The sequence below is a fragment of the Sceloporus occidentalis genome, unplaced genomic scaffold (genome assembly GCF_023333645.1).
Source record: "Sceloporus occidentalis isolate IW3139 unplaced genomic scaffold, rSceOcc1.0.p SCAF_2, whole genome shotgun sequence".
Classification (NCBI taxonomy): Eukaryota; Metazoa; Chordata; class Lepidosauria; order Squamata; family Phrynosomatidae; genus Sceloporus; species Sceloporus occidentalis.
In genome coordinates this window covers 834,970-854,968 of record NW_028316982.1, presented here as the reverse complement: position 1 = coordinate 854,968, position 19,999 = coordinate 834,970, and the positions used below count along the sequence as shown (strand labels likewise).

Genomic DNA, 19,999 nt, shown 5'->3' with positions numbered 1-19,999 from the left:
AACGAGATTCCACCTCAACATTCAAAAGAATCTCCTGATCATAAGAGCTGGTCAAAAGTGGACCACACTCCCTCAGAGACTGGTGGAGTCTCCTGCCTTGGAGGCCTTTGATCAGAGGCTGGATGGCCATCTGTCAGGGATGCTTTGATGGAGAGTTCCTGCATGGCAGAAGGGGGTTGGACTGGAGGGCCATTCAGGTCTCTTCCAACTCTATGATTTGATGATTCTATGGATGGTTGAATCCATGGGTAAACAATCTGTGGATGCATAGGGCCAGCTGTACTGACTCCTAAAGGCCCTGTCCTGGATCAGATGACCACTGCTTCTCCAGAGACACGCTGGTGAGGCTGAACTCTCTCTCCCTCTCCCTGTTTATGATGCTGAGCCTTCAGGTTGGGAGTCTGGCTAGCCTCCCAAGGGCAAAACAGGGCATATCGCCTCTTACCTTCCTGCTTTGTCTGCAGCTTACTTCCATTGCTGCAAACTGAGTTCAAAATGCAAAAGTGGTTTGTATTTAACTTTCTCAGGCTGCATCCACACTGGAGGAAGAACCCGGTTTGGCACTGCTTTCCAGAATCCTGGCTCAAGGCTATGGAATTCTGGGAGTTGGAGTTTGTTGTGAGGCCTTCCTTCCTTAAGCTCTGCTCCGCTCTGGGACCACAACAAACTCCAACTCCCAGAATTCCATAGCCTTGAGCCAGGATGCTGAAAAGCAGTGCCAAATCGGGTTCTTCCTCCAGTGTGGATGCAGGCTCAAGAGTGGGCAGAGGAAAGAATGGCATCCTGGCCTTTTCCGTAAGTTTAGGCAAAAGCAAACTGCTGCTCCCTCTCCTACCTTCCCATAGGTTTGCCTCTTCACAATGAGAAAGTGGTACCTTGAAACACAGAGAAAGCAAGAGCATTGGAACAGCCCAGCAGTTACATCACTATCACTCTCCCCTTGCTCTGGTCTTTAGTAAGCCATTGCAGTAGCAAAGGGATGAGGCTCAGATCTCCTTTGGCCTTCATGCTCTTATCTGCTCTCCTTCACCTTGGTCTGGTCTCTTTCATTATGCTGCAGTTCTCTCTTTGGAACGGAAGCCAAATTCTCCTGAGAATGTCTGCTTTTCATTTCTCTGTATATTTAAAGCAGGGCTTTTTAGCCTCTGGTGGCTCCTAAGACCGGCTCAAAAGCATTTAGTTCTTTCCTTAAGGTATTTATATTCCATCTTTCCATTTAACAAACATGCGCAAGGCAGCTTCTAGATAATGAAAGCCACACACCGTAAAGTACACACTAATGAAACAACGGAACAATAAAGCTCAATGATAAAAGCAGCAGAAACCTGTGTAAAAACCAGGTGGAACACCCATAAAAGCCTGCAGAATTAGGGAGGAAAATCAGCAGCAGCGTAAAGCATCACCATCGCAGTTCCGTTAAAAACCTAAGTAAACAAGACTTGTTTTCATCTGGTGCCGAAATCATTGATTTTGAACAAACTCAGCTGGAAAGGCTGTTCTACAAAGAGAAAAGGCCTGCTTTCCACCTACTTAACTTGCAATGATTTCAAGATCCAGACTTGAATGTCTAGAAGGATTTCCTTTCAATACCTAGCTCTTAAGCCAGAAAGAGCTTATACAAGGAAACATACTGGAAGTAAATGGAATTGTTCTATCAGGGTGCATCTACACTGCAGAAATAATGCAGTTTGACACCGCCTTAACGGTCATGGCACCATCCTACAGCTCCTGGGATTTGTTGTTTTGTCGACATTTTAGTTGGTTTAATGTTGCGTTAACTCCCATGTGTCTAAAAATCAATTGTGCTTTTGCATGTCGTCTTAGGGTTTTTTTTGGGGGGAGGGTTTAAATCCCATTTTAAATCCCTTTTCTGCAGGGATGCCTCCCGTGTGATAAACTCCTAGGAAAGGTGAAGGGGAGAAGAAAGAGAGGAGGGCACACACCAGATGGATAGACTCAGTCAGAGAAGCCATGGGGCTTAAGCAGAGCAGAGGAGTACAGGGGGCTTGGAGATGTTCCATCCACAGACTCACAACTCAAAGGCAGCCAACAACAACAAACTAAACCTTAGGAGAAGAGTTTCAGCCTTTTACAATGGGGAAAATAGACAAAAGCTGGGAAGTAACCAAACAAAGTGGCGCCAAGGGGAAGTGGTGTGTGGTCACCTTGAAATCCTAAGAGGACTGTAGGAAAGCTGGGACCAGACCCATGGCCTGAGGTTCCCCAGCATGGCTCTACAGGTCAAGGGCAAACCCAGAAGCATAGCAAAGCATCTCCCACCGGTCGCCTGTTCTTAAGTGCAGACATCTTCAGACCAAGCAGGACAAGCCTAGAGACACGCTGGTCTGGCTTCTCTCTGCAATAACCAGGCACTTGGCTTCGTCTTGCTTGCTAAAGGAACCAGGCAAGTGCCTCCTTCCTTGTCGGCTCAGTGCGGCTCCTGCGGAAAGACTGGACTCAAGTCTAGAAGAAGAGCGTCCGCTGAAACAACAAAGAGTCCTATGACTCCTTGAAGACTAACACATTTTATTTGGCACACGCTTTTGTGGATTCCAGCTCAAGTGCCTGGGATAGACTCAATTCATAGATATTTATAGACAAGTCACAAGGATTCTTTGTGGTTCTTGAGGCAACAGACTCAACATGGATCCCCAACTCCCCTCAAAATCATTGCTGAAATAACGAGATATTCACCGAAATATTTTTGTCCTGATAAAGTTGATGCTTAACCGGACAACTGACCAATAAGTTGTCTGGCCAGTCAAATGCTCAGCCGTGCCAATAGCGTGGGACAGGGGGAAACCTGTTGAAAGCTGGATTGAGGAATGGATGAGGCCCCCAGTGATAGCAATGATGGCTAAATGTGGGATTCAGTCAGCCATAGTGCCCTTCATTGCTCCCAGCCCAATCTAGCAACACCAAACTAATGCCAAATAGCACAATAAAAATGTGTGTGTGTGTGTTAATATATGTATAGATGCATGTTGTATATACATGTATATGAGTTTGTGAATACATATACAGCGCGCTCGCGCCATACGCGGCTTGAAAGGGGCGGCACGTCCCATTCAATTGAATGGGTGCGTGCGCCCGTTGCGCCCCGCACACTCCTGCGCCGCCACGCCGCCGTGCACGAGCCCCATTGTTTCCAATGGGGCTCGAGCATATGCAGAATTCGCCTTATCCGGCGGGATCCGGAACGGATCTCCCGCGTAAGGCGAGGACCGACTGTACACTCATCCTTCCATATTTGCAGCTTTGATATTTGCAGATTTGATTATTCACGGATGTGATTAATATGTTCACTCTAGGAATATCTAGGTCTGCCAGTGCAACTCTATGGTCAACTTTAGAGATTCCTAGAGAGAACACTCTACTACTCTCTCTCTCTGGCTTTACTTCGAGAATGAAGATTCAGGAAGGACTCAAAGACTACTTCAAATCATTGATCTGCGCCAACGAGAGGCGCCCGCAGCGCTTGTTCTCCTGTTTCAACACACTGTTAAAACCCTCTCCTCCCTCCATCTCTCCACTATTTTCTCCCTCCGACTTCGCCAACTACTTCATTACAAAGATCACTACCATTCGTTCTGAGTTAACTCTTCTTGATTTGGCTCCCACCACTAATCTCCTCACCCCTCCTACTAATAAACTCTCTGTGTTTCCTCCTGTTTCTTTGGAAGAACTCTCTTCGCTGCTGAACTCATCCAAACCTACCACCTGTTCTCTTGACCCACTTCCTTCTCGTCTTCTAATCTCTATAGCCCCCTCTTTGTTACCCTCCCTCCTCTATATCTTTAATCTCTCTCTCTCTTCGGGTTACTTCCCCTCAGTCTTCAAACATGCCTTAGTTTCCCCTATCCTGAAAAAACCCTCTCTCGACCCCTCTTCCTTGGCTAGCTATCGTCCAATCTCTCTTCTTCCTTTTCTCTCCAAGGTGTTGGAACAAGTCGTCTATTCACGCTGTCTTGAGTTTCTTGAAACCAACTCCATTCTGGATCCCTTCCAGTCTGGTTTTCGCCCACGGCACTCCACAGAGACGGCCCTTACTAAGATCTCAAATGATCTTTTGCAGGCCAAGGCGAATGGCCTTTATTCTATCCTTGTCCTACTCGATCTGTCTGCGGCCTTCGACACCGTGGACCACTGTCTCCTAATAGATGTACTCTCTGACCTTGGTTTCTCGGGCCTTGTTCTCGATTGGTTCACATCTTACTTGTCAGATCGATCTTTTTCAGTGGTCTCAGGTGGTCAGACCTCGTCTTCTGTCCCCTTATCTGTTGGAGTTCCTCAGGGCTCTGTTTTGGGTCCCCTTCTGTTCTCTTTATACACACTCTCCCTTGGCAAACTTATCAGTTCTTTTGGTTTCTCCTACCATCTTTACGCCGATGATACCCAGCTGTACCTTTCCACCCCTAATCTTTCACCAGAGCTAGAGCAGCAAGTGTCATCCTGTTTAACAGCTGTCTCCCACTGGATGCACCATCGGCGTCTGAAGCTCAATATGTCCAAGACTGAGCTTCTTGTTTTCCCTCCTAAGCCCACCCTTCACTACTCCTTTTCTATTTCTGTCAATAACGTCTCTATCCAGCCGGTCCAGGAAGCCCGCAGTCTTGGTTTCATCTTTGACTCCTCTTTGTCATTTATCCCACAGATCCAGACTACAGCCAAAGTCTGTAGATTTTTTCTCTATAATATTGCCAAAATCCGTCCATATCTCTCAGCTTCTACCGCAAAGACACTGGTCCATGCCCTAGTGGTCTCACGACTAGACTACTGTAACCTCCTCCTGGCAGGGCTTCCTCTCTCTCATCTCCACCCATTAATTTCTGTTCAGCATTCAGCTGCACGCATTATTTCACTCGCTCGCCGTTATGATCATGTCTCCCCTCTGTTGTCTTCCCTTCACTGGCTCCCTCTTCCTTTCCGCATCAGGTACAAACTTTTGCTACTCACCTTTAAAGCCCTGCATGGGCTGGCCCCTCTTTATTTAACCGATCTTCTCTCTCCCTACATCCCTACTCGCACTCTCCGCTCTGGTAGCCAAAATCTCCTCTCTCAACCCAGGATTTTCTCTGCCCCGTCCCGGATCCGTCCCTTCTCTCTAGCTGCCCCTCATTCCTGGAACCTTCTTCCTCTGCATTCACGGCTCATCACTTCCCTAACCAGGAACTAATCTGTTCAGCAGTATCCTTGCAAGGATTTTTCCAGCGATGGAGAGCAGTGTTATACCTCGGTAGTTCGAGCAATCCGATTTTGCTCCTTTTTTCTTGTACAGGGTGATGATGATGACTGCATCTCGGAGATCTGATGGCAGTTCACCTTTTTCCCAGCAACTCACAAGGAGTTCGTGGAGTTTAGCATGGAGTGCATGACCTCCATGTTTCCAAGCTTCAGGTGGAATTCCATCAATCCCGGCAACCTTGTCGTTTTGCATCTGCTGTATGGCCTTAACGGTTTCTTCCAAAGTGGGAGCTATGTCCAATTCTTTCTTCATCGGTTGTTGTGTCACCTGTAGAATAGCTGAATCTTGGACTACTCGGTTGGCACTAAAGAGGCTTTGGAAGTGTTCAGCCCATCGGTTCAGAATGGAAGCTTTATCTGTGATTAGTGTTTGACCATCTGAACTGTATAGGGAACTTTTGGGTCTGATATGTAGGTCCAAACACTGCTTTAAGAGCTTCGTAAAATCCTCTGGAATCACCCAGATCTGCACAACGTTGTGTCTTTTCTGCTAAATTGATCCAGCACTTGCTCTGAATGTCTCTGAGTTTGTGCTGGAGTTGACTACATGCGAGGCAAAAGGCTGCTTTTCTTACATGGCAGGAGGCTGGGCAATGTGTGCCTGATGAGCAGTTCTCTTCTTTGCCAACAGATCCTGGATCTCTTGGTTGTTTTCATCAAACCAGTCTTGGTTTTTCTTGAGAGAGAACCCTAAGGATTCTTCCGCAGATTGCAGGATGCTGTTTTTGATATGTTGCCAAAGTGCTGTAGGAGAAGAGTCTATAGGGTGGTCTTCTACTACTACTAATAATAATAATAATAATAAATTTTATTTCTATACCGCTTTTCCGCAGTGATCAAAGTGGTGTACATAGTAAAATTATAAAAACAACATAAAAGTAAAACCACATTACATTAATTACAATATACAATTAAAATCCAATTCATAGGTGTATGTAAGTGAGAGGGAGAAGGGGATCGAACATAACTTCAGTGTACATGGGGGAATGCTCGGTTAAAGAGAAAGGTTTTAAATCTCTTTTTAAACAGTTCAAGGGAGGTAATGAGACAGAGCTCCTCGGGAAGACTATTCCAATGCTTGGGGGCCGTTACTGAAAAGGCCCTCTGAGAAGTAGTAACATATCCCGAAGTAGGGACTTTGAGCAAGTTCTGCCCGGTTGTTCTGAGAGTGCGGGGTGGATTATATGGGGAGATGCGGTCCTTCAAGTAACTCGGGCCCAAGCCATGTAGGGCTTTATACTAGGCCTTTGTAGCTCCTCCAGCACAGTTCTATGGTCAGTGTCTGTCGGACGTTGACCATAGAGTTGCCCTGGAGGACCTAGAGATTCCTAGAGAGAACACTCTACTAGGCCTTTGTAGCTCCTCCAGTGCAGTTCTATGGCCAGTGTCTGTTGGATGTTGGCCACAGAGTTGCCCTGGAGGACCTAGAGATTCCTAGAGTAGATACTCTCTTAGGCCTTTGTAGCTCCTCAAGCACAGTTCTATGGTCAGTGTCTGTTGTACGCTGATCACAGAGTTGCCCTGGAGGACCTAGATATTCCTAGAGGGGTGTCCCCTCAGGGAAAAGCATGGTGTTTTTGTTATTTGTGGTTTTTCCATATTCACGGGGGTCTTGTGCCCCTAAACTTGGCAAATATTGAGGGACAAGTGTGTGTGTGTGTGTGTGTGTGTGTGTGTGTGTGTGTGTACACTCTCACTTTAGAGAGAGAATAGGCTGGCCCAGCTCCATCAGGGCCAGCCTGAAGATAAAGCGCCCTCCCTCCATAACTGTCATCCTTTGGCCTCTGAGGGAGAGAATAGGCTGGCCCAGTTCCACCAGGGCTAGCCTGAAGAAGCAGAGCCCTCCCTCCGTTCCATCTGCCTTGGTCCAGGCCTCAGAGGGAGAGAAGAATGCTGGACCTGATCCCCTCCCCTCCACCATTCCCTTCTCCTTTTGTGTCATGTCTTTTAGATTGTAAGCCTGAGGGCAGGGAACCGTCTGTTATCCCCTCTGTTGTAAACCGCTCAGATTCCCAGTGATTGGGCGGCATATAAATAAATCCTATTATTATTATTATTATTATTATTATTATTATTATTATTACAAGGTTTTCTGGGGCTGAGAATGTGTCACTCACCGAAGAGGACGCTCGATGGGTTTCCATGGCCAAATCGGGAATTGAACCCTGGTCTCCAGAGTTACAATCCAACCCTCAAACTGCTAAACCATGCTAGTTCTCTAGATTACTAGGTGCAGAATTCAAAAGCCACAAAGCAGCAATACCCTTATTGGGCCAACTAAAACAAGCACAAAATATGTCATGCAGTCTTTCAAACCCCATTGACTTCTTCATCAGACAACGGTGTTAAAAACCATACAGGAGGAGAAAGGATGATAATGTTAAAGTCACAGGCCTACATTTTGTCTTTATAAAATTATGTATCTTTAGACAAAATGTTGTAATAATAATAATAATACTTATTTATTTATACCCTGCTCTTCAGCCAAGGATATCAAAGCGTAGAGTTGCGGTTCTAACACCACCATTTTTCCTTCCCCTGGATGTTTTTTAACATATTTGCCTGATGAAGAAGCTGGCAGAGCTTCAAAAGCTTGCATTTGGGGTTTTTTTAACCTGGCTCAATGAAGGTATTGCTGCGCGGCCAACATGGCTACCTGCAAATAAGTTTTCCAGGTGCAGAATGTTAAGCAACATTTTTAGCACACAATCCACACCTTGATTCAGGTGTTATGTATGTGGTGGTAGTGGGAGCATTGGAGAAATGGATTGGTGCCGGCAAGGTCTGCTTTTTTGGTGGCCCCTTACCTTCTCGTTGGCGGTCTTGTTCAGGTAGTAATCCCGCGAGGGCAAGAAAAGGCCTGACTGGTCCAGCTGCCAGACACAAAGGGAACCAATGAGTCCAGGGCCAGAGTGTCCAGCCCTGACCGGTCCTAGGAGCCTCCTAGTCCCCTATAACCCTGGAGAAGGGAAGGTATTCCCAGGGGCAACCGTACGATAGAGACCTCAAATGGACATTCTTACTCCAGAACAAAGGCTGGGCTTACGAAGGCCTGGCTTTCATTAAGGGACATGCCTGGGAAAGGAGCTGTTTGGAGGATTGAATTTTAATCCCCAAAACCCCCACAACGTTCCTATATTCCATTAAGGAATAAACCTGTTTCTGAGATGTACAATGTTAGATTGCAGGTGGAAGTTCACAAGATCGAAATGCCTCCTTTGGACTTTCTCAAAGAAATATATCCTTGCACACAGAAAACAAACATGACAGGGATTCTGTCCTAATCTTCCTTATGTGATAGTTTCTCCCTCTCTCTCTGTATGGATACAAGTCAAAGGACTATAGCACATGGACGCATGCGCCCGCATCCCATGAATCTCTCTCTCTCTCTGGCTTTGCTTCACGAACGAAGATTCAGGAAGGACTCATGATCCCGCGCTTTCTACAAGCAGCGCGTTGGTGACTAAAAAGGCCAATTCGGGATAAACAGGTCCGGTTGCAGAAAGCACAGCAGAAAGTCTCCTTGGGTGATGTTTCCAGGTTGAGGTTCTTTCTGCGTTGTCGTTTCTCTTTGAGGCTCGTTTGGCGTGAGCTTTCAAAGAAGGCTGCAGCGTCATGAATAGTGCGTCTCCATGCCACCCGAGACGCACTATAAATGGCCATTAAATCCCATGAATATCCCGCAAGAGCGGGACTGTTTTCAAACAACATCACACAACATCACCATTATCCCGGCATCCCATGAGTGAAAAGTGGTGTGATTTTGCCGCTTTATTCATGGGATAATGCCGAGATAATGGCCAAATTGTGTGAAGACAATCCCACTCTTGCAGGATATTCATGGATTTAATGGCCATTTATTCACGGGACGCAGGTACTTGCCTCCTGTGTGATAAAATCCTTTGAATCATAGAACTGTAGAGTATGAAGAGACCCAAGAAGGGCCCTGATCCAGTCCAACCCCCTTCTTCTTCTGCCATGCAGGAACTCTCCATCAAAGCACTCCATTGAGAGATGGCCATCCAGCCTCTGCATACATACATACAGGGAGAGAAAGAAACTAGCACATAGGGAAGATTAGGCCAGGCTCCCTGCCATGTTTGTTTTCTGTGCGCAAGGATATATTTCTCTGAACAGAAAGGCATCTGATCATATGAGATTCCACCTGTAATCTAAAATGATACATTCTGGACATAGATCTGCCGCCTCCCTGGGAATTAAATCTTAGATATTTCAGCTCCTGAAGAATGAAAATCGGCTTCATGTGGCCATACAAACAATGGCTGTGGCTTCATAGTCACTTTCCCACCGACTGTCCTCTATGTACAGACTATTCCCCATTTAACAGTATTGTTTTCTGGTCTGTCTATGCCAGCCCCGTCATGCACTCGCTTGTGCTCCTACTTCAACCATACTGAAAACGTCCAAAGGACAGATTAAGCCTTGTGCTTCCAGCCCTTCATGGGCATCACTGGAAAGCCTAGACGCCTTTCTATCAGAGGAGATGCAAATCCTCTGTTTCAGGTGAGGCAGCAAACGGTGCCCCAGAAGCACAGGATACTTCACATTCCCCTCATACTGACTGTGTTCACACAACATGACAAGCCACGGTGTGGTTTGTTGAAATCTATGTTGATGTGTCATGTTGTGCTAATACAGCGCTGAAAACAAGCTATGCTTTGCTAAATGGCTGCAAACTAGAATTATAATCTAGACGCAGAGGTTCTCAACCTTGACCCTCCAGCTGTTTTGGACTTCAACACCCAGAAGCCTTTGCCAGCATGGCCAATGATGAGGGAGTCTGGGAGCTGAAGTCAAAAACATCTGGAGGACCAGAGGCTGAGAACCATTGGTTCTAGAGTTTGTTCTTAGTTTATCAGTTCTGGCTTCTTGAAACCATGGCTCGTTGTGTCATCCAAACCTGCAATCCTGGCTTGGCCATGGCTGGTCTTTCATGGCAGTGAAGCCCACACTGGGCACATCCTCTCTCCCTCTTGTTTCCCCATCTTCTCATGCTGCCTTTGTTTCTTTGTCACATCTTTGCTTCACACACTTTCTCTGCTTCTCTGGGCTACATCTCCCATTCATTCCTAGTCAGCAGGGCTACTGGCCTGGACTGGTCAGGGGAACCAGTCCAAAAAACCATTTCACCCAAGCTCTACATCTTCTCTAGCTAATGTTTTATACTTCTGCCCCCAACAAACACCATTCTGCCATCCCTTGACTTCACTCCATGAGAATTTACCCCTTTTCTGATCTAAGGAGTTTATCACAAAGAAGGCTAAGGGCCTAAACCCCATGGAGAAATGGGATTTAAATCCCAGGAAAACCCCGCAAAAGCAGGATCGTTTCCAGACTCATCGGGGCATTGAGCATTAACGCAAAAACAACCTGCACAGAAAGTTCAGGAGATTTTGTCCACTTTCTGTGCGGGTTAATCCTGGATTAACGCTCAATGCCCCCAACATCGTGTAAAATGATTCCGCTTTTGCAGGATTTTTCCGTTTCGAATCCCATTTCTGCACAAGATAAACCCCCGTGATAAACTCCTAAGTCCATTTGTAGAGAAAGGCAACTGGACGAAGGCGGCTGGATGGGATTACCTGGATGATGTTGCTGTTGGAGCTCTTGGAATCCGCACCCACAAACAGAGTAAAGAACGGAGAGGCTCTATAGGTCCCTGACACCAGTTTCAAGACCTCCATGAAGTTAGTCTGGTTCCAAGGGCCAGTGATGTTCCAGCCGCCGATCTAGAGAACCAGAATACAAAGATGAAGAAAGGTCACAACAGAGAAGGGGTTCTCAAATGGGGAGAGCATGAGACTTGGGAGGTCCTGGTCCCTCTTCCTCCTCCTCTTCCTCCTCCTCTCTCCAAAGCTTTTTATGGTTAATGTTTAGACATGTATTGAGTTAAATATTGAATTTGCTGAAAAATAAAACTGTTCTGATTTGAACTATGTTATTTCCTTATAAAATGTTAAAATATGAACATACTTGAATGAGCGAACAAAAAATACACACACTAAATAGAATCCTAGAGTTGGAAGAGACCCCAGGAAGGGCCCTGATCCAGTCCAAGCCCCTTCTTCTGCCATGCAGGAACTCTCCATCAAAGCATCCCCATTTTGACAGATGGCCATCCAGCCTCTGCTTAAAAACAGCCTCCAAAGAAGGTGATTCCACCAAAATCTCCATTGAGGGAGTGTGTTCCTCTGTTGAACAGCCCTTAGTCTCAGGAAGTTCCTCCATGTTCTAGTCTCTGGAGCAGCAGAAAACAAGCCTGCTCCATCCCCAATATGGCATCCCTTCCAATATTTATTATTACCATCAAAAAGTGTTACTAATGTTGAGCTGGAATCTCTTTCCCTGGATCTTGCATCCATTGCTCCATTGTGCCCTAGTTTCTGGAGCAGCAGAAAACAAGCTTGCTCCTTCCTTGATATGACTTCCCACAAGTATTTAAACAGGGCTCTCCTATCGCCTCTTAACCTTCTCTTCTCCAGGCTAAACATCCCCAGAAATTCCCTAAGTCCTTCCTCATAGGGCATGATAAGCAAAGTATTTTTCTTCCTATACTACGTCAAATGTGGGAGGCACATGTTTGTATGTTGATGTAAAAAGAGGAGGGGGACCCAAGTGTAAACATGAAAACCATTTATGTTTCCTATACACCTTACACATATATCCCAAAGGTGATTTTATATACAATGTTTTTAACGATTTTGTGCATGAAATGATGTTTCTATACACCAAACCATCAAAAAACAAAGGTGTCACTATCTCAGCCACCCTTGAAACCATTTTGCAAGATTTTGGAAATCTGGGTAAGGGAGATTCAGCCTATACTGGTTTAGTCTAAGCCAGCAAGGCAAGTCTTGGTTTTTGCTAACTCTCCCTATTCGGTTAGAATCAAAGAATCCTAGAATCCCAGAGTTGGAAGAGACCGCAAGGGCCACCCGGTCCAACCCTTCTTCTGCCATGCAGGAACTCTCACTCAAAGCATACTCACGTATAAGTCTAGAAATTGGCCCCAAAAACCTAGGTCGACTTACCCATGGGTCAGTGTAAATGCTATATTTTTAATTGTTTGATGTTTTATTTATAATGTTGGAATCCACTTTGATTCCTTTGTGGAAAAGTGAAATACAAATAACAATAATATTTTAACTTTAGCAGACTCTAGCGCTCTTTGCATATCCTCCCTCCCTGAGACCCTTCCATCAACAACAGAACAATACTATATATATCTCCAGCTCTCTTCTATGCCAACATTGTCTGAAGATGCCAAAGCCACAGATGTCAGCAAAATGTCAGGAATGAACTCTTCTAGAACATGGCCACAGAGCCCCAAAACCCACAAAACCCTATATTTTAACCCTTATTTGCAAAGGGAAGCATCTCCTGGTGAAACAAAGGCAAGGCTGCAATCTCTCCTGATCTCCCTCTGCTTTCTCTTCCATCCAGCCTCTTGGTCTGAGCCAAAACGGTTCTGCCTGCCATAACTGTGTAGCTTCTTTGGCATTGTTTTCCTTTGCTTCATCATTTAGATCCTTTGTTGCATGTCCCTAAGTTTTACCCTCGACATAGCCAAGGGTCATAACAATATCCTTAATTTTGCCCCCAAAACCTGCCCTCGTCTTATACAACATGAGGTCGGCTTATAGTTGTGTATATATCCTACTTTTGCCTCTCACATTTGACGTAGTATAGGAAGAAAAATACTTTGCTTATCATGCCCTATGAGGAAGGACTTAGGGGATTTCTGGGGATGTTTAGCCTGGAGAAGAGAAGGTTAAGAGGTGACAGGAGAGCCCTGCTCTCTGCTGAGTTTGTGCCCAATGCAGCACAGCTATAAGAGCAGAGAACTGCCTTATTCTTGCTCATTCCTCAAAAAAGTAACTTTTGAGGGGACAGGTCTTGCAATCTGCTGTTCCTGCTGGTTGGAGGGGATTCTGGGAGTTTCCATCCACATAATAACATCTCCATGTTCAGGGAGCCCTGGTGACACAGCAGTTAAATGCCAGCCACAAGGTTGTGAGTTCCATCCCAGCCTTGCATCCTTCCATAGGTCAGTAAAATGAGTCCCCAGCTTCTGGGGTCAATTAGCTTATCCACTGGCCTCATTCCCACTACATTTTGAACCGGTTTGCAAATCGGTTTGAAGCAGTTTAAATGACCCTGGTTTGCACTTGAACTGAATCAGTGAAGCGATTCGGGGGGGGGGGGGGGGCATGCACTGGACTCATTGAACCCACATCTTTTGACACTGATTTTTCCTGTGTCTTTTTGGATAAATTGATTCAGCGCAAATATGAACCAGAAGCGGATTGGAATCGATTTCAAGAATCAATTTGAAGAATCGAATTCACAAATTGATTCAGTGCCATTGTGAATTAGATGTGGATTGGAACTGATTTATTATGATGTGAAAAGGGGTCACCAGATGGGGAAGCAGGATTAAACAACCGGTGTCCAGCCGCCCTTTGACCCTCGTAGGGAAGAAGATAAATGCGATTGCAGGGATGGATAAAGGGGGGAATCCTGCTGAAAACGCTCCAAATTGAACCGATTTATTTGCCAATGCGAATCACAAGTGAGTTATTTAAACTGTTTAAACTGAATCGATTCATTCATCAGTGTCAACCACAAGTGGGTTATTTTATTTTGTTTTACAGCAAAAAAATGCGATCAGTACAAATGTAGTGTGAACCACACTCCGCTGTCGAACTGATCCATCGGTTTGGATTGCAAAGTGATTTATTCATAGGTGGGGATGAGGCCATTGTAAACAGTTTAGGGAGCGCTGAGCTCACTGATAAGCAGTATAGGAATGTAAATGCTATTGCTCTTGCTTTGCTCTTGCTCCATGTTCTGGCCTCCTTTGCTGAACCAAACCACCTCCAGCCATCCTGCCACACTTTTGTTGCGGTCACTTTGCTGCAAGGCTCACCTTCTCAATGAGGTCCATCAGCGGCTGGGAGCCCAGCTCCTCAATCTTCTGCTCCTTCAGGCAAGAGAGGTAAAAACGCTGGGTCTTCCTTTCTGCCTCGCTGCTGGAGTTGAACGTGGCATTTTCTGCGGAGAGAAAGAGATGACCTGTGAGCGGGAATGGGGCTCTGGGGGGAAACACCTGGAGAGATTGCGGGGGGCATCTCTCCCGGAAAACCTTCTCCCCGACAAAAGAAAATTTGGAAAGACGGGGGTCAGAAGGATGATCCAATATTTTCCTTCAGAATGATGAATAAAATGTTTAAGGCAAGGCATTCATATCCAGTGGGACTTTGTGATGCGCTGGGGTTTGGTTCCAAGATCCCCCATCCGAGGATAACAAAATCTGTGGATGCTCAAGTCACCTTCAATATAATGGCAGAGCAAAAGGGTGTCCTTTATATAAAATGGAAAATCAAGATTTGTATTTTGGAATTTATACTTGTTCTAAATATGTGCAAGCTGAGGATGCTTGAATGCGTGGATAAAAAAATCCATGGATAAGGAGCGCCAAATGTATTTTGCTGTTATGTGATTTAAGTCTGCTCTGATTTAGGGCAACCCTATAGTAGAGTTTTCTTTACAAGGTTTGTTCAGGGAGGGGGGCATTACTGATTTCATTTGTATGGCACCTTTCTCCCAGAAGGGACCCAAGGGGTTGCCTTTCGCTTCCTCTGAAGCAGATCACCAAGTTTCCACGGCTGAGCAGGGATTTGAACCCTGGTCCCCCAGAGTCCTAGTCCAAGAGTCAAACCATTACGCCACGTTGGCTCTCCTTCATAAAAATTATTTCGAAAACCCATGTAACAAGAAGGTTTTTATGTAAGACTACATCCAATGTCAGATCGGTGCAGTTGCGTTGAGTCTCCGAGGCGTGAGCAGGGCAGCTGCTGGCGACCGGGACCCAGGGAGGGTTGCCATAAGTCAAAGCCAACTTGAAGGCCAAGAAGGCTAACAACAGCAATTACTGCAAGTCTCCCTTTTGGGTTTTCCTTTCTCAGTTCTTTTTACACAAATGAATGGACTAAAGGAAAATTTTATATATGTGGTTTACTAGTGCTGATGGTTTCTTCTCCTTTTTTAATTGCATTCTTATGGAGGGGAGGTTGCATGATCCTTCCAAACCAGCAAAACCAAAGAAGGTTCCTACAGTTGGACAGTCAGCCAAGGAGGCCACTATGGCTGCCCTGAGTTTGCAAGACCTGAGCAGAGCAATTGGGGATGGGGGGCTTGGCGGTCTCTCATTCAGAAGGTCGCCAGAAGTCAAAGCTGGTTTCATGGCAGTTGATAATAATAGATGGTAAGTCATGGAATCATAGAATCATAGAGTTGGAAGAGACCCCAAGGGCCATCCAGTCTAGCCCCATTCTGCCATGCACTTGCTTCCTTCAGGGACAAAATGCATGACATCTGACTTGTCTTGGTCCTTCACTGTTCAGGATCTTGCAGCTCCGTTTGTAACCCTTTTTTTAAAAAGTATATTGATTTGTAATTATTTTGTGACTAAACTGTACTTTCAATACACTAAACATAAAAAATTTATGTCAAGTTACATGCGACACATTTTATGTTCCTGAAGAAACCAAGTGACTTACCATCTATTGTTGTCAATTGCTGTGAAACCAACTTTGACTTATGGGGACCCTATGGACGAGGGTCCTCCAACTCCCCCTGCGCTCAACTGCCCTGCGGAGGCCTTGCAAACTCAGGGCACTCATGGAGGCTTCCTTGCCTGAGTCTATCCACCCATAAGATAGTCTTCTCCCTTGTTCTTCTTGTGTTTGTCCTACTCCACCACGCTGTCAAACTCCTCAGCCAGTTCCTCCTAATGTTGAGGTGGAATCTCTTTTCCTGGAGCTTGCATCCATTGTTCCAGATTCTGTTCTCTGGAGCAGAAGAAAACAAGCTTGTTCCCTCCTCAATATGACATCCCTTCAAGTATTGAAACAGGGCCCTCATATCACCTCTTAACCTTCTTTTCTCCAGACTAAACATCCCCAGCTCCCTGAGTCCTTCCTCATAGGGCTTCATGGTTTCCAGACCCTTCACCATTTTAATACCCCTCCTTTGGACTTGCTCCATTTTCTCAACATCCTTGTTAAATTGTGGAGCCCAGAACTGGACACAGGGTTATTCCAGGTGGGGCCTGACCAGAGCAGAATATAGTGGCACTATTACTTGTCTTGATCTAGACACTATGCTTTTATTGATGCAGCCTAGAATCGCATTGGCCTTGTTAGCTGCCACATCGCACTGTTGACTCATGTTCAACTTGTGGTCTACTTGGACTCCCAGATCCCTTTCACATGGAAAAGTCTCTTGTTCAGCCAGGTATCCCCCATAATCCTATATCTGTGCATTTCATTTTTTCTGCTTAAGTGCAGTACCTTCCATTTCTCCGTGTTGAATTTCATTTTGTTAGTTATCATCTTGTTAGTTGTCATCTTGGCTTTGAGGGGGAATCCATTGATTTATCGTTTTTTACTCTGGGACCCATTGATTTATCTTTTTGTACCAGTCCATGGTACCCACGGAACTCCCCTCCAGCACCACATTTCAAATGAGCTTATTTTCTTCCCATCTGCATTCTACGCCATCCAACTTTCAAAACCATGCGTAGAAACTGGAAATACAATGGCATGGACAATCTTCACTTTAGCATTCAATGATGTATCTTTACACTTTAGGATCTTGTCTAGTTCCTTCTGCAAAGGGTGGCAATACCACTTATGGGGTGTTTGTTTGCAAAAACTTCATTTTTCATTTCCCCCAGGGCTTCAAGCGTTCAGGAAACTTACACATCTCTGCCTGCGAAGGAGCAGCTGTGGGGCCACCAGTTGCCATTCTTATTTCCAGCTTCCTGGGATACTGGTTCTAGTTCAGAGAAGTTAATGGTGGGGTTGGAAGGAGGGGGTGAGCCCTGCCAGGCCTATCGCTATGGGAAGAGAGCTCTCACCTAGCAGGTGCTTCATGATGGCCTGGTTCTGGTCCCAAATGCTGTTGAAAGTGCTCCACTTGGAGCGGCCATCTGGCAGCGGGTTGCGCTTGATCCAGCCTCCGCAGGCATATTGGTAGAAGTCCTCGCAGGGGTCAGTCTCCCGGTCCAGAGCCTCCAGGATCTTACCGGCTACGATGACGCAAGCCTCCGTCAGGCAAGTGGTGCGCGAGGGATCTGGCAGAGGATAGTACACAAACACACACACAGAGACACAGAGACAGAGAGAGTCAGAATAGCACTCCAAGGGGAGGGCAAAGGGCTGCCTTGTGCACAAAATGGCTCAGACTTGTTCTCTGCTGCTCTAAAAAGAGCAACTAGAACCGAACGGTTGGAAATTGCAGGGAACCAGATTTGGCTGAAAGCAAGAGAATCCTAGAGCTGGAAGAGACCCCAAGAAGGGCCCTGATCCAGTCCAACCCCCTTCTTCTGCCATGCAGGAACTCTTAATCAAAGCATCCATGAGACAGATGGCCATTCAGCCTCTGTTTAAAGACTTCCAAGGAAGGAGACTCCACCATTCTTCTAGGCAGCATCTTCCACTGTCAAACAGCCCTTACTGTCAGGAAGTTCCTCCTAATGTTGAGGCAGAATCTCATTTCCTGGAACTTGCACCCTTTGCTTTGTGACCTATTCTCTGGAGCAGCAGAAAACAAGCTTGCTCCCTCCTCAATATGACATCCCTTCAAATATTTAAACAGGGCTCTCATATCACCTCTTAACCTTCTCTTCTCCAGGCTATACATCCCAGCTCCCTGAGTCCTTCCTCATAGGGCTTCATAGTTTCCAGACCCTTCACCATTTTAATAGCCCTCCTTTGGACACATAGCTCCAGTTTCTCAATGTCCTTTTTGAACTGTGGGGCCCAGAATTGGGCACAGTTCTTCTTTGCAGCTGGCATGGTGCAAAAAAGATCACCATCCTCCAGCTCTTGCCGTCACATCTAGAATGCTCACCATGTGCCACAGCATCGTCAGACTGAATTTATCCTCTCTTGCTCCATATATCATTAATGGGGGAAAGTCATAGCATGAATGATGGATTGTGCAGAGAGGGCTCTTTGGTAGAACCACAAGATTTGGACAAAATTTGCAATGTCTCTTGGCCTCGCCTGCTCTGGGCAAAATTGCCCAAGCAAAATGATATAGCCATGTTATGCAATATTTTGAGAGATGGACTAGGAAACTGGGAGACCAAGGTGTGTCCTCTGAGGCTGAGAGCATGGGACTTGTCCAAGATTACCCAGCGGGTTTTCATGGCTGAGTGGCGGATCGAACCCTGGTCTCCAGAGTTGCAACCCAACACTCCAACCACTGCACTGTGCATAGGATGGTGTGAGATGAATGCATGAAGACCAGACCACCTGCCCCACATTTGCCTACCTTTATTGTATTGAATGCCCATAGCAATGACCGAGCTGAGCAGCAGCAGAGCCGTGAAGAGAGAGACGGCGCACAGCACCAGCTTCAACTGGGTTCGGGAGCCCAGGCGGCTCAACAGCGGGGCATCGCTTTTTCTGAAGCCCACCTGGAAAGCAAAGACAGAGCCCAAGAATGAAAAGAGAGGCAGGGAAAGTCACGCGAGACCATCATGGTCCTAAGTTCGTGAGCGTGGGAGCCTTCTTTGTCGCTGTTGTTGGGTGCCTTCAAGCCATTTCTGATGAGGAGGGCACAGAGGACAAAAATTAACAAAATCAATTTAATACAAAAATAGCAAATACTGTATGTTTAATAGCGAGAATACCTGAAGCTAAATTAGGGGAAGACTGTTTTGACAGGTCAAAGAGATCTTTTCATGGCCTTTTCATGACATCTCAGGCTTCTTTATTGCCCGCAAAGTAGTGCCTAGATGCCTGCCATTATCCAAAATAAGGAATGCTGGAATGCCATGCTGGGAGAGTGAGTGAAAACAGTCCTGATAAAGGAATTGATGATGATACCCACCTAAGCATTAAAATGTATATGTTTCTGTAACCAATGAGTGAATGAAATGTATCTGTGTTTAAATTCTATGTACCAATCAGTGTGTATCATGGAGGTATTTTGACTGAATCCCTAAAAGCGGGTAGATCACCTGTTGATCTGGGCTTCAGATTTTGGGGGGAAATTTTCCTCTGAAGCCAGCTGGCTAATAAAATTTGCTGACTTTGGGGCTTGACAGGCCACCCCTTTTCGCTCCTGATCGGAGCCATGGCAACCTCATGCCACAGCCCTGATCTGGCCTTGAAAGGGCACCATAGCCACATTGTCATGGCTATACAGCACTCCTTTGGTGCGGCATTGTATGGATGCAGCGCCAGAGGAGCACCATAACACTACACACCGTGTGAAGTGATGCACGGTGCCATGTTGCCCTGGGGCAGTCAGGGCGTGTGTCATCTGGACATGATGCCCCAACTCCACCCCTTAATGGCCAGTGTGTACAGAGGCCTTTCTCACACTTCTTGGGTCTCTCTGGATTCTCTCCTGAAATATCTGCAATACTGACTTATGGCAAGCCTAAGGAGATCTTATCATTGGGTTTTCTGGGCAAGAGGAGGCCTGACATTGCCTTCCTCGGAGGACATGGGAGTGTGACTTGGCCACAGTCATCCAGTGGATGTCCGTGGCTGGGCAAGGACTTGGACCCTGGTTCCAGAGTTGTAGTCCAACACTCGAACCACTACCCCACAATTGCTTTCTCTGTTTAAGCCTTCTACCTGTATTTATTGAAGGTTGTTTTCTGTCTAAAAGCATTGATCTTTCGCCAAAATGGCTTAAAGAGATCGGCAGA

At 46.0% G+C, this 19,999-nt stretch overlaps 1 protein-coding gene across 2 annotated transcripts in view; it reads right to left on the bottom strand.

Moving 5' to 3' along the window:
- ECE2 (endothelin converting enzyme 2) overlaps positions 1 to 19,999 on the bottom strand; it is a 69,883-nt gene that overhangs the window by 31,836 nt on the left and 18,048 nt on the right. For both annotated transcript variants that reach the window (XM_089508541.1, XM_089508540.1), the window contains exons 3-7: positions 18,610 to 18,754; positions 17,189 to 17,404; positions 14,195 to 14,319; positions 10,848 to 10,994; positions 8,052 to 8,117 (exon numbers count right to left, since the gene is read on the bottom strand). In XM_089508541.1, the coding sequence (XP_089364667.1) occupies positions 8,052 to 8,117; positions 10,848 to 10,994; positions 14,195 to 14,319; positions 17,189 to 17,404; positions 18,610 to 18,754 (699 nt within the window). The remainder of the gene's footprint in view (positions 1 to 8,051; positions 8,118 to 10,847; positions 10,995 to 14,194; positions 14,320 to 17,188; positions 17,405 to 18,609; positions 18,755 to 19,999) is intronic.